General features: G+C 47.2%; 1 protein-coding gene across 1 annotated transcript in view; it reads left to right on the top strand.

The window, feature by feature from the left end:
* Positions 1–19,890, top strand: part of RGS6 (regulator of G protein signaling 6) — a 161,120-nt gene that overhangs the window by 109,803 nt on the left and 31,427 nt on the right. Inside the window, 1 exon segment of the mRNA XM_024737801.1 lies at positions 12,429–12,547. Coding sequence (XP_024593569.1) covers positions 12,429–12,547 — 119 coding nt within the window.

Genomic DNA, 19,890 nt, shown 5'->3' with positions numbered 1-19,890 from the left:
ATAGGATTGTGAAATTATGTTACACCCTATCTTAATTTGACTCTTTATCAATAGAACAGAAACCCCTCAAGTAACCACCCAGCTGGATTCCTTACCCATGGTTTCTACCTCCTAATAGCTTTGTATGTGGATCCTTTGTGGCTTCCCTCTGACCTCTCTATGACCCTGTAGATGTTACCATAACTGGGACAGTCCTTCACATTTCCTAGTTCCGATTGCTGGAGGGCAAGAATCTGTGGGTCAGTTTAGCTTTTATACATCAGCAGCAGCAACAATAATAGCTAGCCCTTACTCTGTGCTGGCCACACAGTAAGTGTCTTCCACTGAATCCCCACAAGAGGTAAACATTATAATCTCACAATTGAACAGATGGGGAACTGAAGCACAGAGGAGTTAGTGAACTTGCTCAAGGTCACACAGCAAGTAGGTGGCAGAGTTAGGATTAGAACCCAGGCAGAGGGCTCCAGAGCTGTGGTTTTCATCACTCTGCTCTTCTGGAATAGCGGGCAGCAATGGTTCCATCCCATAGCTCCTTATCGATGAGAGAAACTAGTGTGTTTACTTAGTAGCTGAGGAACCGAAGCCCAGGGAGACTTAGACCACGTTCACAATTACAGAAGGAAACCCAGTGTGGTGTGCCTTTGTACCCTCTGCCTCTCTGTGAGACAACTCTTTATTTGTTCTTCATTTCTTTATCTCTCTCTCATTCACTTTCGTTCTTGCTCTTTTTCTGGCTTCTTTTCTTAAAATGGAAAGCCTTATAAGAAGTAATAGAAGTCATAGACGCTTCTTATAAAAAGTTCAAACTGTCCAGATGGGCATTACAAAGCAAACTCTTTCTCCCTCCAGCCCAATCTCATTTTCTAGAAGGAGCCTTTGTTAATAGTCTAATGCCATGATTCCCAAACTGCACCAGGGCACTCTAGGCTGCTGCAGGGAACTCACAGGGTTCCCACGGGACATTCTAAATCTTTGAGGGAAACATAGTGATGTTCAACCCATGTCAGATACTGTGTAGACGATTAGCTTATGGTCGTTCACCATTCTCAACATTAGATCACATTACATTCCTTCCAGTGATGTCATATCTTTGCACATCTGGGTTTTCAGGGCAGTTGTTGTGACAAAAAGCAAGTACTGGACAAAAATCAACATGGACTAGGAAATGAGGAGGCAGGTCCAGTCTGATTCCAAAGTTTGAGAAGATGTGCAGTACTCCACAGCACACACGCGGTCATTAGGAATGAAGTAAACATATTATTTTTTCTTTCAATTTATATGTATTTCAAATAGCTATTAAGTTGTTAGGACATAGGTACATATTACGCTCTTTGACTTTTTAAGGAAAAAAGAAGACTGTTAAGGTTTTTGTTGTTGTTTTGGCCCAGGGGCTCCATGAAAAACTTAGTGAGACATTGAGAGCACCATGAACTAAGGAAGAGTGAAAACCTTTGACTTACTGTCTATCCCTTTAGATCTATTTGTATATACAATATCATATTCTTTTGGATAAATAGGTCCTTTACATATACATTGTCCCGTAATTTTTTAATTAACAATATATCATGGCAATCTTTCCAGGTAAACACGTATAGATCCGCCTATGCTTTTTAATAGTTACATCATGTCCACTTACATAATTGTAGTGTAATTTATTTAACTAATGCCCAGGTCATAACACTTCGCCCGCAGCCGTCTTGCTCCAAACTTGGGAGTGCCCTTGTCCCTCCCAGAGCATCTCTCCCTCACCCTCATGCTCAGGGTGGATGTGGGCATGCAGGTGGCAAGGGCCCTGCCTCCACCCCTGCAGCCCACCCAGCAATTGCCCCCTTCTCGCCCTGGGGCCCAGGATGTAGGTATTGTACAAAGGTTTCTAAATCCCTTCTTTTCTATGCACCTTTTTATTTAAGAGGGTGGGATCCCATGTGGGAACCCCCCACGATAAAGTTTGTCACTGTTTGGGAAAAAAAATATTTACGTTATAACCTTTTTTTGTTGTTAACATAAACGGTGATGCAAGGAACATCCTTATGCACAAGTCCAATGATTTCTTCAGGATAAATGTCCAGTGTTGGAATTGCTAAGAATGGTATGCATATTTTAATTTGAGTTCATATGGCTAGATTCCCCTGGAGCAAAACAATAACAACTTTTTTTCATGCCCTCAGCTTAAAAGTGCCCATTTCCCCACATCCTTACCAACCCAAGCATTATCAAGTTTTTTCATCTCTGCAAATCTGACAGATGAAAATAAAAACATTTTACTTTTATTTCTTTGTTAACATACTTGAGAATCTTTTCTCGTGATTACTAGATACTCATTTTTCTTTTGTGGCTTGCGTGTTTTTGTGTTTTTTGCCCATTTTTCTAGTGGTATGTTTTGCCTTAGACTTTGGGATAGAAAGCAGTCACATTTACTTGGATCATATAGTTAATCTTTTTCCTGATAGTTTATGTTTTCTGAATCTAATTTTTCTTCTTGTTTCTGTTTCTCTTCCTTGACTTTTGCTTTATTCATCAAGTTTTGTATTAGTTTTTGTTACTCTAGTTTCTAGTCTAGTCATACTTTTAAGGGGTTTATTTTAAAATGTCATTGCTTCAAGCAAATAATAATGAAGTATAAAAAATGAAAACTAGAAGTTTTTCTTTACCTCCTTCAAATCCCGTTCTTCCCCAGAGCTTTGTTAACCTGATATATATATATATATATATATACACTTCTTTTTTTAATTTATTATTTTTGGCTGCGTTGGGTGTTCGTTGCTGTGTGTAGGTTTTCTCTAGTTGGGGCGAGCGGGGGCTACTCTTCACTGCAGTGCATGGGCTTCTCATTGCGGTGGCTTCTCTTGTGGCAGAGCACAGGCTCTAGGTACACAGGCGTCAGTAGTTGTGGCATGTGGACTCTAGAGCACAGGCTTAGTAGTTGTGGCGCATGGGCTTAGTTTCTCCGCAGTATGTGGGATCTTCCCGGACCAGGAATCGAACCCATGTCCCCTGCATTGGCAGACAGATTCTTAACCACTACACCACCAGGGAAGTCCCAACCTGATATATTTGAAACTAACACTTTGAGACATATTTCTCAATCAACATTAAAAGAAAATAGTATGTAGATGGATATCTTCTTTCTAATATTTCTGATATGCCCTCGGTAGTCCCTTTGATCGGATCCAAGAACTTAAATCTTTCTTTAACTTGGGTCCCCTTCCTTCCTTCCTTCCTTCCTTCCTTCCTTCTTTCCTTCCTTCCTTCTTCCTTCCTTCCTTTCTTTCTTTCAATTATTGCTACACTTTTCTCCATTCTACCCTCTCTTTTCAGGAAATCCTTTTGTAGGAATTCTGGTCATGTGGGGTGTAGCAGCCCTATCTCTTTTCTCTACTATTTTTCCATCTCTTCGTCTTTTTATTCTATATTCAAGGATAGAATTCCTTGAGTTACTCTTCAGAGTCACCAGTGTCAATGGTGTCCATTCTGTGATTTCATACTTTAATGGGTTTTTCTTTTCCTACGAAGTGTTGAGAAGAGTGGTTGACAACCGTGCTTTTTATTTCCAAGAATCTGTAATATTTCTTGGACTACTTGTTCTTAGTAGCCTGCTCTGTTCTAGTGATGTTTATCCTCTTGAATCGCCCTGAGGATGGGATACAGAAGTTTTTTCATATCTTCCCTCTATTTCTACCACTTAGTCTATTTCACAGGGTATCATCGATCAGAGAATCATTGTTTCTGTTCATTGTCTCATTACTCCAATCACTGTTCAGAGCAGATCAATCCTTTCAGAGACCCAGAAATTTGGGGTACTGCTGGTTTTCATAAATGAAGGTCTTGGCTTTCAACTTTTGCCATACATTAGAACCACCTGGAGAGCTTATTTTAAAAAATACCAATGTCCAGTCCCGTCCCCAGGTCAATTAAGTCAGAATTTCTGGCAGTGGGGCATATGTTTCTTCCTTTTATGCTAATGTACAGCCCTGGTCCAGATGGACTATACCAGCAGCTGATGAGGTTCCCTCAGTAATTGTTTGGGAGGCTGGTTCTCAAACCACAGGGTACATCAGAATCACCTGCAGGTGCTCATTCAAATACAGATGCCCCAGGGTGGTTCTGGGTGCCTATATTTTTAGCAAGCCTTCTGAGTGATTCTGAGGCACAGCACAGGTTGAGAAACACTGGTGTGGCTCCTGAGTTCCCCTGACCTGGGGCAGGCTCTCCTCTGGTCACGTGGCTGTATGGCCTCACCTGAGTGTATTAATGGGAGGAGGGCACAGGTAAATCGGCGGGGTTCTCCTCTGGGTTCTGGACATACGATCCAAGAACAGACTGAAAGACTGGGTCCTCTCTGGAAGTGGGATGGGTGACTGTGGGGGTCCGTGGGTGGTCGAGCCCCAACTTTCCTTAGCCCAACGTCCCTGCAGCCAAGCGTGCTACTGTGTTTCAGGACCTGATTGGTTTTCTGAAGTTCTTCAGTTTCCTCTCCATGGTGCTTCCCAAGAAGGCCACCCTTTCTCCCTTCTGCTGAGGGATCTTAGGGACACCCAGATAGATCTGCAGAAACCTATGAGAAGTAGGGGAAAACCTCAGCATCTTTAGAAGTCTCCCTGCCTTGCTGAGATGTTTTTCCCATCCATATTTGCTGTACCACCCCTAGGTTACAGAGGTACCACCCCTAGGTTACAGAGGCACCACCCTCTGGCTTTACTGCCCACATGAGAAGCTGGCCAGAAAACATCCCCCCTTTACTTAGGAGACCCTCTCTGCCCCAGGGAGCCTGTGTCCCATATTTCTGAGTTTATTCCCTGTGTCCCCTGTTCAGTGCCCACCAACCGCCTCTACTTCCAGTCCTGCTGCCCAGGGCTTGGGGTTTTCCCAGACTTATGCTGGGGACACTAAGTTACTTTATTCCCAGATGGCCCCACTAGAAGTATAGGCAGCTCTCAATCAGCTTTGTCACCAGTTCCGTGAGTCCAACTGCTTCATACCTTCACGAAATTCCTCAACGTTTGTCATCTGCTGGTAGGAAATTTCTTTGCCTCTACACACTATGTTTTGTCTTGTTTTTTAGTATTTCATGGAACTCCAGGATCTTGCCTGTTTCCTCTTCCTGGACCACTTCCGCAGACCCTCACACAGCTGACTTCCCTTCTCATTCAAGTCTCACTCAGCATTGGTGTCCCTTCCTCAGAAAGGTCTTCTCCTAAATGGAAAAAGAATTTGAAGAAGAATAGATGCATGTATATGTAAAAAAAGAAGAAAGGTCTTCTATGACCACTCAATCTGTAGTGGTCACCCCATCCATCCAGTCACTCTATATCCCATCCTCCCCCTGGTTCTCTTTCCAGATAAGACTTAAAATTATTTTAGTGCCTTGACCCCTGTCTGGCACATAGTAGGTACTCAAAAGGTATAGGTTGGATGGAGGATAGGTGGAGAAATGACCATTCTGTTGGCCATTTCGTTGGTATTTGGGAAAGGAGGAGAGGTAAGTGCATCCACCATGATGACACCAGGATTTCCTCCTTCTTTCTTGAAAGTCAGCAATAAAACATGTGATAGCTTGGGAAAATGGCAGTCCATCTGGCCTGTTGGTTTATCCCAGCCTATCAGCTTGGTCCCCAAGGGATGAGCTGCCCCCACAACTAGGCTCTGGCTCTGTTCTTACTGCTCAGGCCTCTACTCTAATCATAACACCTGACCTAACACCTGCAGTGTTCTGTCTACCTTCAAACGGAGTCAAGTTATTTAGATACACGTGAAAATGAAGAGAAGCTGTGAGGCCCGAGTTCTTCTCCCAGTAGGACATTCCCACCCAGTCAGATGCTGGCGGTGGTTGGGTACCTGCCTTTGGTGACGCGGAGTCGGGGATCAGTGCCAACATCCTGGTTCAGTCTAAAGATGAAACAGCCTTTGTCCGTGAAAGAAAGGCTGAACATGACCGGTAAAATAATCAAAGGTTATTTTTTCTCAGTTTCAGTTTAATTCAACAAATAGTATTGTGAACCTCCTATGTGCTGTCTTCTGAGCAAGAAGGTCTCTCAAGATACTAATGTAGCGAGGTGAATAAACGTGCTGTCTTACCTCCCAGCCTCAGGCTTCCTCCTCATTTGGCAAAGGACGTTAATGTCGCTTGGGACGTAGACTCAGTGATTTTTTTAAATTGCCTTCGGCTGGATGGGGCAATGTGTACCCCCTTCTCAAGACCCTCCAATGTCAGTAAAGGCTCTACCCTCCCAAACACTGTGTGAAGGAGGTTTTTGGTGAAGATGGGTGAAGGTGTGTGGAAGAGTCAAGGCAGCACGGGAGAGAGCAGGAGTCCCTTGGGACTTCGTGTTCATCTGAGGTGGGCTGTGATTTCTGCTGGGCGTGAGCAAATGGGTACAGACTCTTTACGATGTCCAGGGCGGAGGGCATCGCAGAGAACGTCTGGATTCCACAGAGATGAACGCGCTGTCTCTGCCTCGAGGTTTCAGACAACCCAGTGGAAGATGGTGACAGGGTTTAACAGAATAATTGGCCGAATGATGCACCTCGTAGCATAAATAATAGAAAATTGTGCTTTAATCCTGTCTCCTTCTCAGACAAACTTTTAGATCTAGAAATCCAAGAATGAGAAAGGGCACATTCAGAGGGTAGTACAAGGCTGCCCTTTTAAAGGATGCGCCTCAAGTCTGTCTAATGGAAATTCTGAGAAGTCAAGGTTGGATAAAGAAAGTAGCAATTGCCAGGGCCCGTCATTGAGGGAAAATAAGCCCCAAATTGCCATATCTCAGTTGGAGAGAGCTCTGTAGTCTAAACACCACCAGGAGAGTGTCTCTGGGAAGCCTTCCTGAATATGCCATCAGCCAGATAGTGGATCTAACGAGAACCTGGCATTGCCTGCAGGATTGTGGTTCATGATTTGCTCTCACCCCATGATATACGTTTGGCTTTCTCTCTGTGCTGGGCAGAGGTGCGTGAGCAAAGAGCTACAAGGAAGCCGGCTCATCCTGCTTGGCCAAAGGCATCCACTCCCAACTAGCCTGACCTGCTGAGAGGCAGAGACCGTCCCTGAGCTGCCCGTGCCCAGCAAGTTTAATAGAACTGTTCATCCAGGATATTAGTCACGTTCCTTCGCTGTGGCAGTCAGTCTCCGAATGTGGCCCCATCGGTGCCTTCTCTCTTTGTATGCCTGGGCTGCTGCTTATATCAGGATGGGACACCTCCTGCTCTTTTTATCTGGGCTGGCCTTGGTGCCTTATTTAACCAACAGAGTGTGGCAGAAGTAACATCCTGAGAAAATGGTCATAAAGCAGCCCTTGGTCATTTGAGACATTTGCTTTTAAGACACTCCTTCTTAGAACCTGTTGGCCAAGCCGTGAGAAACCCAAACCATTAGGGAGACCGTGAGGTTGATAGCCTCAGCTGAGCTCCTGGCCAAAACCCAGCATCATCTGCCGTGTGATGAGCCATTGTGGATGTCCAGCCCAGTCCAGCCATCAGATGACACCACCCCAGCTGCTATCCAACCACAACCTCTTGAGAGACCCCAAGTGAGAACCACCCAGCTGAGCCCAGTCAACCCATGGGATACTGAGAGAGAAGAAGAAATTGTTGTTTTAAGCCACGGAGTTTGAAGATGGTTTGTTACACAGCAACAAATAATAGGACCACTCCCCACTGAAGTATTTAGGACCCTCAGGTTTTCTTGGGGCATTAAATAAAATTGCGACTGTTCCTTCAACAGCCCTGGTCCTGAGATGGGGTCAATGGGTATTTACTCTTTAAGGAACAATCCCTTGTATCACAGTTTTTCTGATAACTCAAATATCTTTTGAAGATAGCTGAGTGTTTTTATAGATAGCTGCTTCTTGTGAATCTGGCTTTCTTGTTCTCGGTTTGGGAGATTTCCTCCACGCTCTTTAGTTGGGAGATCAACTGGAATGACTCCCTTGGAGAGCCCCCTGTCTTTGCTATATATTGGTTTGGGCCGCTCACTGGGAAGCAGAATTTGGTGAGGCTCAATGGACACAGAAGAGAAATTAGAGTTAGAAAAACGCATCCAGCTAGTGATTAGAAAATACTGTCAGTATAAGGGCACGTCATTCACATCACTATACACATCCTATTGATTTCCTCTTAGCGTTAAATACTTGCTGTGTGAAAAGCACTATGATGAATACAAAGACACGTGATATGTGATCTCTTCCCTCAGAGAGCTCACAAGATAGCCTGGAGAGACAATGACATAAACCCTTAAGAAACTAAATGATGGTATAAAACCATAATTAGAAATATGTCATAAGGAAGCCTTCCTACACAATGGATGGAAATAAAGGAGCTGTGAGTTCCATGGATTATTGGTTTGAGTTGGGCCAAGGGAAAATTATTGACCTGGTCACCTGGGGATGGATGTTCAGAGATATTTTACTTTTCAGAATTATTTTATAACCGCAGAGACCATTCCATGGTAGCAGTATGTTCAAATCTGATCTTAAACCTTAAAAGGGATGATGCTTGGAAATAACCAAGTGATACAAGAAAGACAAATATAGAAAAGTTGTATCCAAGAAGCTTTTAATAGAATAGATCCCAATGACCAGATGTTCTAGAAGAAAAGGAGCAGATGTGAAGTGTCCAGATACAGAAATAGGATTGTGAATAATGGATAATTGAAGGAACCCAGATGTACTAGCTTGAATAATGTCACCTAAGAATTCAGAATCCCAGAATGTGACTTTATTTGAAACAGGACCATTAAAGATGCAACTAGTTAAGATGACAAGGTCATCCTCGGGTAGAGTAAGCTCTTAACCCATATGACTGGTGTCTTTATAAAAAGAGAAAACAGAGACACAGGCACACACAGAGTAAATGTCTAATGAAAAACCAGATACAGAGGGAGAACACCATGTGATAACGGAGGCAGAGATTGGAGTAATGTATGAGCAAGCCAAGGAATGCCAAGGATTGCTGGCAACATCGGAAGCTATGAGGAAGGCATGGAACATATTCTCCCCTAGAGCCTTCAGAGAGAGAGCGGCCCAGTTAACAGCTTGATTTCAGATTTCTAGCCTCCAGAACTGTGAGAGAATAAATTTCTATTTTAAGCCACCCAGTTTGTTGGTACTTCGTTGTGACCACCCTAGGAAACTACCACACCAGGGTATCCTATTTCTCCAGACCTCCTTGTTTCTGCTGAAGGCTGAGCTTGCAGCTTTCTGGATGTCCCGACCTCTGTCCTAGGCCTCCGATTCTGCCTCTACTGTGACACCCCAGACTTGCTGGCTTACCCTCAAAATGGCCCTTATCCCACTCCTGCCACCACCAAGGAACCTGGCAGGATGAATGCGGTCTCGCTGCTTGGGTACCAGAAAGTGGTGACACTAGTGGTAGGTGTGTGTCCATAAGGCAGTCACTGCAGTGACCAAGCAACTTTCCACACCTGGCTCTCTGGGCACAGCCTTTGATTGGGGTGCAGCTGCCACCAGCACCATCCCTGCAGAGCCCTGCAACTTTGGTGGCAAAGAGCAGATAGCTGAGCCCATTCCAGGTCACAGCATGACACTGGCAGAAAGAGATGCTTTCCTGCAACTCTCTGGGTCCTATATTTGCTGCTAGCCTCAACCCCAGGGGGGATTTCTCTATTAACAGCATTTTTTTGTGCCCTGGAAAGCTATTGAATTTGATTGGTTCTGTGGCTTGAGTTTGAGAGGATTCAGGATCTGTCTTCTTGGCTCGTTGCAGAAGGCCCAGCCTGGCACTTTGGAAGAGATCTTTCATGGAATTCCCCATTGTTTGACCTGGTAGGCTTAGTCTTCCACTGTCACCCTATTGAGCTATCCCTAGAGATTCACAAGAGCCTCCCCAAGCCCCAAGGACAAGCCCCAGAATTAGAAGATCCTGCAGGTAATGATTACACCTAGCGGTGCAGAAATAGAAGAGATGGGTTTGAATCACTTCATTCCAGAACTGTGATTTCCAATACAGTAGCCACTAGCCACATGTAGCCCCTTAAATTTAAGCTGTAATTATTTAAAATTAAGTAAAATTTAAAATTCAGTTCCTCAGTCATACTAGCCACATTTCAAGGACTCAATAACCACATGTGGGTGGTGGCTACCATGTTGGAGCACAGATACGGAATCCTTCCATCATCGCAGAAAGTTCTATCAGGTAGCACTGGTCTAGAGCTATTTGTTTTCCAAACGTTTCCACACGTGTGCTCTCTTCTGCATTTTTACTAAGTGTAGTTTCCTGAGATAAATATTGAGAATATGTCAACTCCATAACACAAAGAAACATCATTTTATTCACTTAAGGTCTGTTAGAGATAATAAAAAGTTTGTGTCCATTTTTAAAAAGAGGGAGTATACTTGGATGTGATCACCGTACCCTACACTACAGAGCAGCGCTCACAGCACTGGCGTTTGCAGATGAAATGTACCTTCCTTGCATCATTTTTTGACGCTACTGTGCAGTGATTCTGAGCCCTGTGGGCAGGAGCCTCTGCGGACCAATGTGGCTAGCTTTCATTCCACACCTACACACTTTCTATCTCCACCTTCTGTCCTTGGCAACAGAGCTGCATTGGGAGAATAACCCAAATTTGGATGTGGGGAGCGGAGAGACGGCTACTGTTGAGCTCCTGCAAAAAGCCTGAGTGAGACCATTGAAAATGAATGGGATATTATGCTATTTTCTCCTCTAGTTTCTATAATTTTCTTGTATCAAGCCGGATGGCAATGAAACTATGTACTTCATTATTTGGCTCTCCATAAAAATAACTTCACCACACCCTAGAATTTAAAATTATGCTTCTGGCTTTTGTTGAAAGTAGCTGTATGTAAAAGTTTCCTGCACTTTTTGTTGTAAGAAAAGTATCGAAAACATCATTTATTGTGTTTCAGCGCCTCTTACGTAAAGACTTGTGAGATAATTCCTCTTATAATTCAATACCAGAGCAAAAGTTGTCTTTACTGGCGAACATAAGCTAGCTCTTTCAAATGTTGAGAGTTATGTAATCCATTCAAATCTCTTTTTGTCTTGGCTCCAAGGAAGCTCTAAAAATTTTTTTGTTCACTTGCCGCAGTTTCCCTAGCCTAGATTTTCTGGTATAATAATCATCCCCTACCATGACTTGTCCTCACTTGTTCTTATTATTATATTTAAGAGTTTTGGGGTTTTGTTATTGTTTTGTTTTAGTAATTGTATTCTTGTAAACCTCCTCTTCTTTTTGGACATAAATTAAACATCAGTTTATCAATGAATATCAAAAAACGAGGGGAAATAAATCTTGCTAGGCCAGTGCTTCTCAGAGTTTAATGTGCACTTAAATCACCCCGGGATCTTGTTAAGCTGTGGATTCCAATTCCACGTGTCTGAGGTGGGGCCTGAGATTCCACTGCTGGTCCACAGACCACCGTGTGAGTGGGAGATGGCAGTGTGTAGCTTGTGAACTAGCACCCTATTGCTGCTAGAAGGAGTCAGAGGAATAAATACAGCGAGTGAACTGTAAATGGAAAGGACAGAAGCTGAAGGAAATATTCTCATCTTCCAACACAAAATGAATAAGACCAATTCCCCACCCCCCTCTCCCCCATGCTTTGGTTTGGAGAGGGTCCCATGGATGTGAGGTAGCACAGCAGAGCTAAGAGCTGCACTCTGGAGCCACACTGTCTGACCTAGAGGCTCCACTCCATCCCTTCCTAGTGTGTCTTTGGGCAAATTGTCACTAGGCCTCGGTTTCCCAATCTGCAAAATGGGGACAATACTAGTACATTTTTCAGAGTAGTTTCAAGGACTCAGTGAATTAACAGATGTGAAGTGCTGGGAACAACGCCTAGGCCGTCATAAACACTGTGCGGGTGGTGGTTAAATCAGTGAGTGAATTCAGCATTCTGCTTGTAAACAACTGAATAAGGTTTATCCTGGATGAGTGGATGCATTTCTGACCGACTGTGTATCACTTGGATCTAAACTGTACTCTGTTTTTCCCCTGTGGATTGAGGAAGGGGCAGGAGGGGGGCTACATCTTTGATGAAAGGTCAGATTCACGAGGCATCCTCTTTATTTTTTTTTTAAGTGAAAAAAATGATGGCCTTAAGAGTTGGACTTAAAACTGACAGGAGTGGCCCAGGGAAGCCGAGTCAGTGGGGTTGTTGTAGTTCCTGTAGAGCAGACACTTGGCGGGCATCCTGGTGACCCTCAATTAAATGTGGCCCCCTTCAAATACCTTCTTTAAAGAGACTTTTTACTGTTGGCTAGTGCTGGTGTACAAAAGTCTGCATTTGGGATTTGTGCAGGTTTTATGGAATCTGTCACTTAAATATGAGACATTTCCCTTTGGCCCGTGGCAGCAAAATAAATTTGAGTTGCTGAAGAGAATATGACACAGGTTTTTGCCTGGTATTGATCACCTTTTAAACCTTTGTTCCCCCTCCCAAAGCAAAGAGCCCAGCCAGCACCGAGTAAAGAGATGGGGCTTCTCTTTCGACGAGATATTGAAGGACCAGGTGGGGCGGGACCAGTTTCTACGATTTCTGGAGTCGGAATTCAGTTCCGAAAACCTCAGGTAAATCTCTCCAAGGTTTGAGTTGTGTGCAGAGTATATATGAAGAAATTTGCATCCCTCTTTCCACCTCCCTTTGTCAATCAGATGTTATGGCTCAGATTCCAATTCCAGTGAATCTGGCTGAGGTTGACACAGAGAACAAACTTTATGTGCAGCTTTGTTATCACCAGATTAGCACTGACCAATACCAGCATTTGTTGTTCTTTAAGTCCAGATGACATGTTTTCAAGTTATTGGAAACATGTCTCCAATAATAAGTCAATGGTCAAATGGATTTAATGATGCTGTCCATTAACTAAAACCATAAAACCATGGAAATCCACAGTGGAAAGGCAGTTCAGAGACCATCCCCTTCAAAACTTCCCAGTCCGGGGTCCTGAATACTGGACAGGCTAACCAGAAGAAAGAGCGGTCAGCAGGCTCATTTCAGAATTTCAGAAAGCCAAAGTAAATATCATTCAAGACCTGGAAACATAACTGTAAAAGCTAATTAAAACATGCTTTTCCTTTTGGGAGGAATTCTAGCAACTTCGTGTAGCGGTTACTCTGGTCACTTGATGCCCACGAGAACATCTGATTGTTTCTATTGGGCTACGACTAATCAAGATGAGGGGAAACGTCTCATGTGCTTACGGTTACTGTTTAGTAGAAAAAATGAAAACTTTCAAAACATGGGGCCCATTGTAAGTGGAAGGAAAGGGAGCACATTAAAAGGAGCAGATCTCTTGGTCGTGAAAAATCTGGTAATGTGGTTTACAGGCTTTCACTGTATTAGATGTCGAAACAGAGACACATAGAAAATGTGACTTATCTAAGACCCTTACTGATCTTAGCCAAGTGGTGGCTTCTCAGTGGATTAGATGGAAATCTCAGTGTTTTCTTGGCCCCAAGCTCTCTTTTATATACAAGTTTAATTCCCATCTTCCAATGGCATTTTTCCAAAGAGTGGCTTTATAAATTTTTTATTTTTTTACTTTAAAAAGAGCATATGCGGGGCTTCCCTGGTGGCGCAGTGGTTGAGAGTCCGCCTGCCGATGCAGGGGACACGGGTTCGTGCCCCGGTCTGGGAAGATCCCACATGCGGCGGAGCGGCTGGGGCCGTGAGCCATGGCCGCTGAGCCTGCACGTCCGCAGCCTGTGCTCCGCAATGGGAGAGGCCACAGCGGTGAGAGGCCAGTGTACCGTAAAAAAAAAAAAGAGCATATGCTGTGGGCAAAGGACTGTCTGCTCCAGTGCTAATGTGCGAAATCCATGTTATTTATTTAGAGTTAGAGACCATGTCGGTCCCGTACGTCCATCAAATGATGTTTATTACACACCTAGCCTGTACCCAGCCCCCAAGAGTCTGCTAAGGGATGCGAGAAAGTCAAGATGCGTGATCTTTGCCTGCAACGACTTTGTAGGTCCTTGAGGAAAAGACACAAGAAACTCTTAAGTCATTAAATGAATATAAATGAGTGTAAACTCTAAGAACCTTTTTTTTTTTTAATGTTGAGCCTTCTTTTAATGTATTCATTTTTTTTATTTTTGGCTGTGTTGGGTCTTCGTTTCTGTGCGAGGGTTTTCTCTAGTTGAGGCAAGCGGGGGCCACTCTTCATCGCGGTGCGCGGGCCTCTCACTGTCGCGGCCTCTCGTCGCAGAGCACAGGCTCCAGACGCGCAGGCTCAGTAGTTGTGGCACACGGGCCTAGTTGCTCCGCGGCATGTGGGATCTTCCCAGACCAGGGCTCGAACCCGTGTCCCCTGCATTGGCAGGCAGATTCTCAACCACTGCGCCACCAGGGAAGCCCTCTAAGAGCCATTCTGGAAGTGTTTTAAAAAGGGACAGATGAGTGTAAACCAGAGTAGGTAAATCATAAGCTGGACTTTGAAGAGTGTACAAGATATTGACATAGACAAGAAAGAGGGAGGGGGCGTGTTCTACGCTGGAAGACCCTGAGACCAAAGATGAGGCAGGGGGACCCTCCCACAGCACGAAGTCCTGGGAGGACGCGCAGATACCGATTAACTGTAATAGCGATGACTTTCCAGGCAGCCGTGTGCCTGCTGTAACCAGATGAGGTTGAATATCTGATTTCAGGTTATGACACAAAAGAGTTCTCTCCTTGTGCTGAGGCATTGTACTGAACACACCTCAGAGTTGCGCTTCAGTTCCTTATTGAGCATTCATGACAGTAGACTTGACTCTAAAACTCTTTACCGGGGCGGTGCTCAGACCAGCCTCCCAGGCTGTGCCTGCGGTGGGTCCTGCGTGGGAAGCCACGCCCCCTGTGGCCACCATCATGCACCCAGGCAGACTCTGTGCGGCCAGTTCAGCCCCAGGCCCTACCCCCAGCTTGGTCCCCATGAGCAACCCCTGGGAGCCCTTTCCATGTCCCCTTCTCATCCCTGTCCCGCAGGTCCCCAAGATGGAGCGGTATAGAGGTCCCCTTTACCTGACTATTTCTCAGCCACCTGCACCACTGCAGAGACTTTGAGGGATGGCCACAGGGTGCTGGTCCTGGTGAGGGGCCCCAGGGTGGGAGCACCTGCTGACTCAGCACTGCCTTGCCCAGTCCGAGCATATCCAGGGCCACGAAATCCGCTGTGCATTTCAGGCCGGGAGTGCACGGAGGAGTGTGTCCCTGGCAGGTGTGCAGCACCTCATCCTGCTTTACCTCCTGCACCAGCGCCTTTTGCTCTTGCGCCAGGAGGGCTCTGTTCAGTCCTGGCTGAGAGAATGCGTGTGAGCGCACGTGAGCGTGCCAGGGACTAATCTCCACCCCCAGCGTGGATGCATAAATCCAGACTTAAAGAGGGTCCCCTCTGATCCGTGACAGGAGAGCGGATAAAGGAAATAGAACAGCTGGAGATAAAAAGTATAGCCCAAGAGCTTCTAAAATCCTCTCTGCAAGCCCAGACTCTACTTTTATGATATTCAGAGTAATTGGATATATGGGGGGAAGCTTGGTTTGAAATCACACAACGTTAGGACTCTTCAGTCATCAGAACCAGGACCTCCCTCCCTTCCCTTTGCAGTCGTTCCTGTGGCCACAGATATTGGCCTGGCGCCCACCGTGACTCAGGTCCTGAGGGCACAGAGCTGAATGCGTTTCACCCCTTGTCCAGGGCGGCCACGAGCAGCCCTGCAGGTGCATCTCTGCTGTTGGTCCCTATGAAGGGCGGTCCCTAGAGCCGTGCCATGCGGCACAACATGAAGACCCTGCTCATCTGTGGTGTTGGCCACCCCGGGGTTGTCCTTTCTCCCCAGGACTGGCCAAGCCCGGGCATCTGGCACTGGAGCAGGGGAGGAAAAGAGAGAGACTGACCAGAACTCAACTGGACACACTGCAAAGACCTCTCCACATCTGTCCTCCCACACTCCCTCGCATCTCTCCAGTGAAAGGGGTATTTAGAGCAAGACATTTCTGCAGGACACCTAGAACAATTTTGTCAGTTAAGTAACCAAGTGGTTCAAACTATACCAGAGCTTCAGAATACAGAGCAGAGGAGCTCCAGAGAGACATAGGTATTGCTCTCACCACAGTGAAAGGTCACCCTGGATCCTTTAAGGAAAGATGCCTTACATATGTGATCATACAGTGTAAGTTGACGTCCCTCTTCATCATCTTTCTTTGGGGTGAGCCTGTGAGATGAGGGCGGGGCGGCATCTCCAGGCACTTGAGGGGGCACGACCAGCGCGTTTTGCTGCAGACAGCATGTGATTGTATGCTCTCTGCAGCACCCTGGGCCGAGCCGGGGGCTCCGTTCGGTGGGCCCCCCTGGAGACAGCTGTTTGCTCAGGGCCTCTAGAATGCCTCCGAGGTGGGGCCTCCCAGTGCTGAAGCAGGGAGTCCCAGAGAGTGACCCGGTCCCTCTCTTTTCTCTGTGTGTTTTCCTAGAATGGTGACAGGAGCCCCTTGCCACCTTTGCCCCCCTCCATCTCCCCTGCACAAATCTCTGTCCTACCTGGCTTGACACCCACGGCCGCTCAGCGGGGCACGAGTTAAAAATCAAAACCTGCAGCAAAGAGCATCCATCCCCCGTACATTTTTTACGAGCTGTACTCTCCTGAGAATGTGGTTGTTCTTCGAACCTGCAGATTGATTATCCCTGTTCCACACAGTGTCAGCTGAAGGGAGAAGCAATTAAAGAGAGCGCAGGAGAATCGCCAGGTTGGCCTGGAGCGCTGCCATCTCCCACAGTTGCCACGAGTCATAGGAAGACCTCGGAAGGTTGGCCAGGCCTGGCAGTGTTCCCCACGAAGCAAACACGTGGTTAATGGGAACAGAGGTGCTCACACAACACTGGGACGATCTGTGGCATTTCAGCCACTGCCTGGCGAATATCACTCGGCTTCCATGGTGCTGCTGGTGGTGGGGTTCCAGCCCAACCAGAGACTAAGTCAAGTGGCGTCCGTTGTGCCCGAGTCTCTGTTGACCAGCAGAGGGCACAGAAGCCCTTCCTTCTGCATGGAGTTGGCTTTTCCCTGGGAACGAACTAAAAGCTGAATTTTTCTAATCCATGAAAATCTTAGTTGATGAGAAGATAGCTAAACGAGGAACTAAGGGCTGCCCAGACCTCCTGATAGGATGGAGAGTGTCCAGCTGCTGCGTGGTTCCCCTTGTTGCAGCCAGCCTTGGCGAGGAAACCCCATTCCCTGTCAGCACCCCAGCCCTGCAGGAGATAGGAGGCCCCCTGAGGCAGCCCCTGACCGCCCTCAAGTCCCATCCCCTGCTGCTTGGCGCCGGGGGTGTCTGAGCCCAGGCTGCCTCCCCGCGAAGGCCAGTTGCCACCTGCATTCCTAAGCCAATGGCACGGATCACATGCTGGCATAGGGCTGGCTTCCCCACCGTGCCGACTCCCGCAAAGCAGGACAGGTGGTCTCCCTGATACCCACGTGTCCTCGTGGCCTACCAGTCATGACAGCCCTTCTGCCGCAAGAAGCCACGGAGGCTTAGTGCAGGGTGGCCACTAATCCGCCGCCACTGGCACCCTCCTCCCTGCTGGTGTCCTGGAGGAGCAGCGGTACCTGCAGGCTTTTGATAAGAGTAGAAGCCGCGCAGGCCTCAGTGGGCCTCCCATCCTCAGTAGATGGGGGAGGGGAGCTTCAGGGCCTCTTTCAAGGGGTGGGGGACCGGGCATCCGGGGATCAGAGCCCCCAGCTCAGGCCCGTGGGCTCAGAGATGACAAATACAAACCAAGCCTGTTCTGAATTTCTAATTGACACAAAGGTTCCTCGAAGCCAGTGATGGTAAACACGTATGGGATGTCAGTTGCATCGGCAGGCGGACTCCCAACCACTGCGCCACCAGGGAAGCCCCTGTGATAGCATTTTTGCTGTCACCCGAGAGGGATGAGACAGGTCATCTCCAAGGCAGACAGAGGGCTGAGCGGGTCCCCGTGCACGCAGGGAGAGGAAGCTGCTATCTGGGGAATGTCATCCCCGCCCCTCCCCTTCCTGTTCTTTCCTGTCCTCCAGCATGCCTGTTGTTTCTTTTTATGCTTTTTTTATTCTTGGTTTTATCTGGTAAAGGGAACCTTTTAATTTTTTATGTAAAAGTTTATTAAATTTGATTCCGAAATTTCCATTTCCATCCGCCCCAGACCTTCTGTATACCCAGCTGAGTGATGTGCATTAATGTGGCTCCCAACTCGTTCTGCCAAAGGGACGCTGAGGCCTCAGGGGCCACGGGGAGCCTGCAGCGCTCAGAAGCTGCCGGGGCCTCAGGGCCTCCCCAGAGCTGCTCCTCAGAGCAGACTGGAACAAGGGACAGAAGGGGACACCCACATGACAGTGACTGAGGGGGGCAGGAAATCGCCCAGGTGTCATCATTTGTGTGAGAAATTGCCAGGTCTGGTGGTCTTGGGAAGGACACTGGCCCGGAGAAGTTGCTCCCAGCCCGGACCTCAGCCCAAGGTGGCTCCCTGCGGCTGCAGAGGACTCACCGAGCTGCCCATTAGCCCTCCTTCCAGTCCTCTGAAAAACCAACACCAGTTCCTTTGTTTAGGACTGGTTTCCTAAATTTTACCTGCCCATCAGGAGAAGAAAACCTTACAGGTACTGTCATCGCCAGATGACCATTTTCACCTTTAGATACTTGGCCACCTCCTTCATGTCATGGCAGACCTAGTGGGGGGACAGAGAGACCCGAGGAACCTAGGGAACGTCCAGGGGGATGGAGGAGACCCACTCCCAGCTGAGTTTCAAAGACCCATCTGAACAATTGGACAGTTAACAGCCCTCTTCAAACTCTACCCCCTGCCCACCAGACTCCGGTTAAAGAGCCACTAGTTTCCCTCTCCCTGCATAGCCAGAGGACGTGAGCACCAAAGACCTGAGGCAGAAAGACAGAGGGCTGGTGTTGAAGGGCAGGTGATGACAGATGGCAGTGGCAGGAACCCCAGGCACCTTCCACCCAGGCCACCCGAGGAAGAGGTGAGCTCTGAGGGATCAGAGTGGCCCAGGATTGAACCTGTGGCCACCCTGCGGCTCCCTCCACGGCTCCCACCCACAGGGCCTGAAAGCATTTCAGAGTTACACCAGATAGGAAGTGCTCAGACCAGACCTGTCTCACGTACCCCTCCACCTGCTTTGTACCCGCTGTGCCATGAGGAGAGACATGCCCAGAAAGATACAGCAGTTCCAAGACAGCAGCACAGCGGGGATGAGAACTTCCTTATCTTCTGGTTGAGTGAAGTGATTGTGTCCTTCCCCGCCTCTCGCTCTTCAGGACCAGCGAGGGAACCATGAGGGTTTTCTTCAGGGAGATCGTTAGAATCACTAATGGCAAATCAGGGGGAGAGTTGGAGCTCACAGAGCTTGTGTCACACACGGATACACACACACTCTCTCCAGTCTTCTGTCCTTGTGTAAATGGAGCTGCATTACCTGAGTTGGCCACTGGGTGGCACCTCTAGGCCATGCACTTGACTACACAGACATTTCTCTGAAGAGCAACAGAAAAATATGCTTACCCTTTAAAAAAAAAAAGTACATCTTACTGTGGGTGAAATTCGATGACAGATTCCATGTCGTGGTTCAGCTTCTCTTGTCCCTGCCCTTTTGTTGGCTTGAGTAGGTGTGATACCCGTGGCTGTGGGAACCACATAGCCAGGAGCCTGTCCTCACGGCTCATTGATGGGGAAACTGGACTCTGTTGTTCACAGGGCATGAAATGTGCCACCCAGACCTGAGTCCTGCTGAAAGCCCTCTCCAGGGATGCCTTGGGAACCATCCTCATGACCTAGGGAGCTGTTGTCCAAGCTTTGGCCCTGGCTACTGTTGCTCTCAGCAGAAAAGAGCTCACAGCTCGCGCCCACCTCTCTAACACCATGCTGCTGCTGAGGGATTTGTGAGAGGCA

Source organism: Neophocaena asiaeorientalis, unplaced genomic scaffold (genome assembly GCF_003031525.2).
Source record: "Neophocaena asiaeorientalis asiaeorientalis breed wild unplaced genomic scaffold, Neophocaena_asiaeorientalis_V1.1 scaffold49, whole genome shotgun sequence".
Lineage (NCBI taxonomy): Eukaryota > Metazoa > Chordata > Mammalia > Artiodactyla > Phocoenidae > Neophocaena > Neophocaena asiaeorientalis.
The sequence above is the reverse complement of the archived record's forward strand: the minus strand, read 5'-3'. Positions and strand labels throughout refer to the sequence as shown.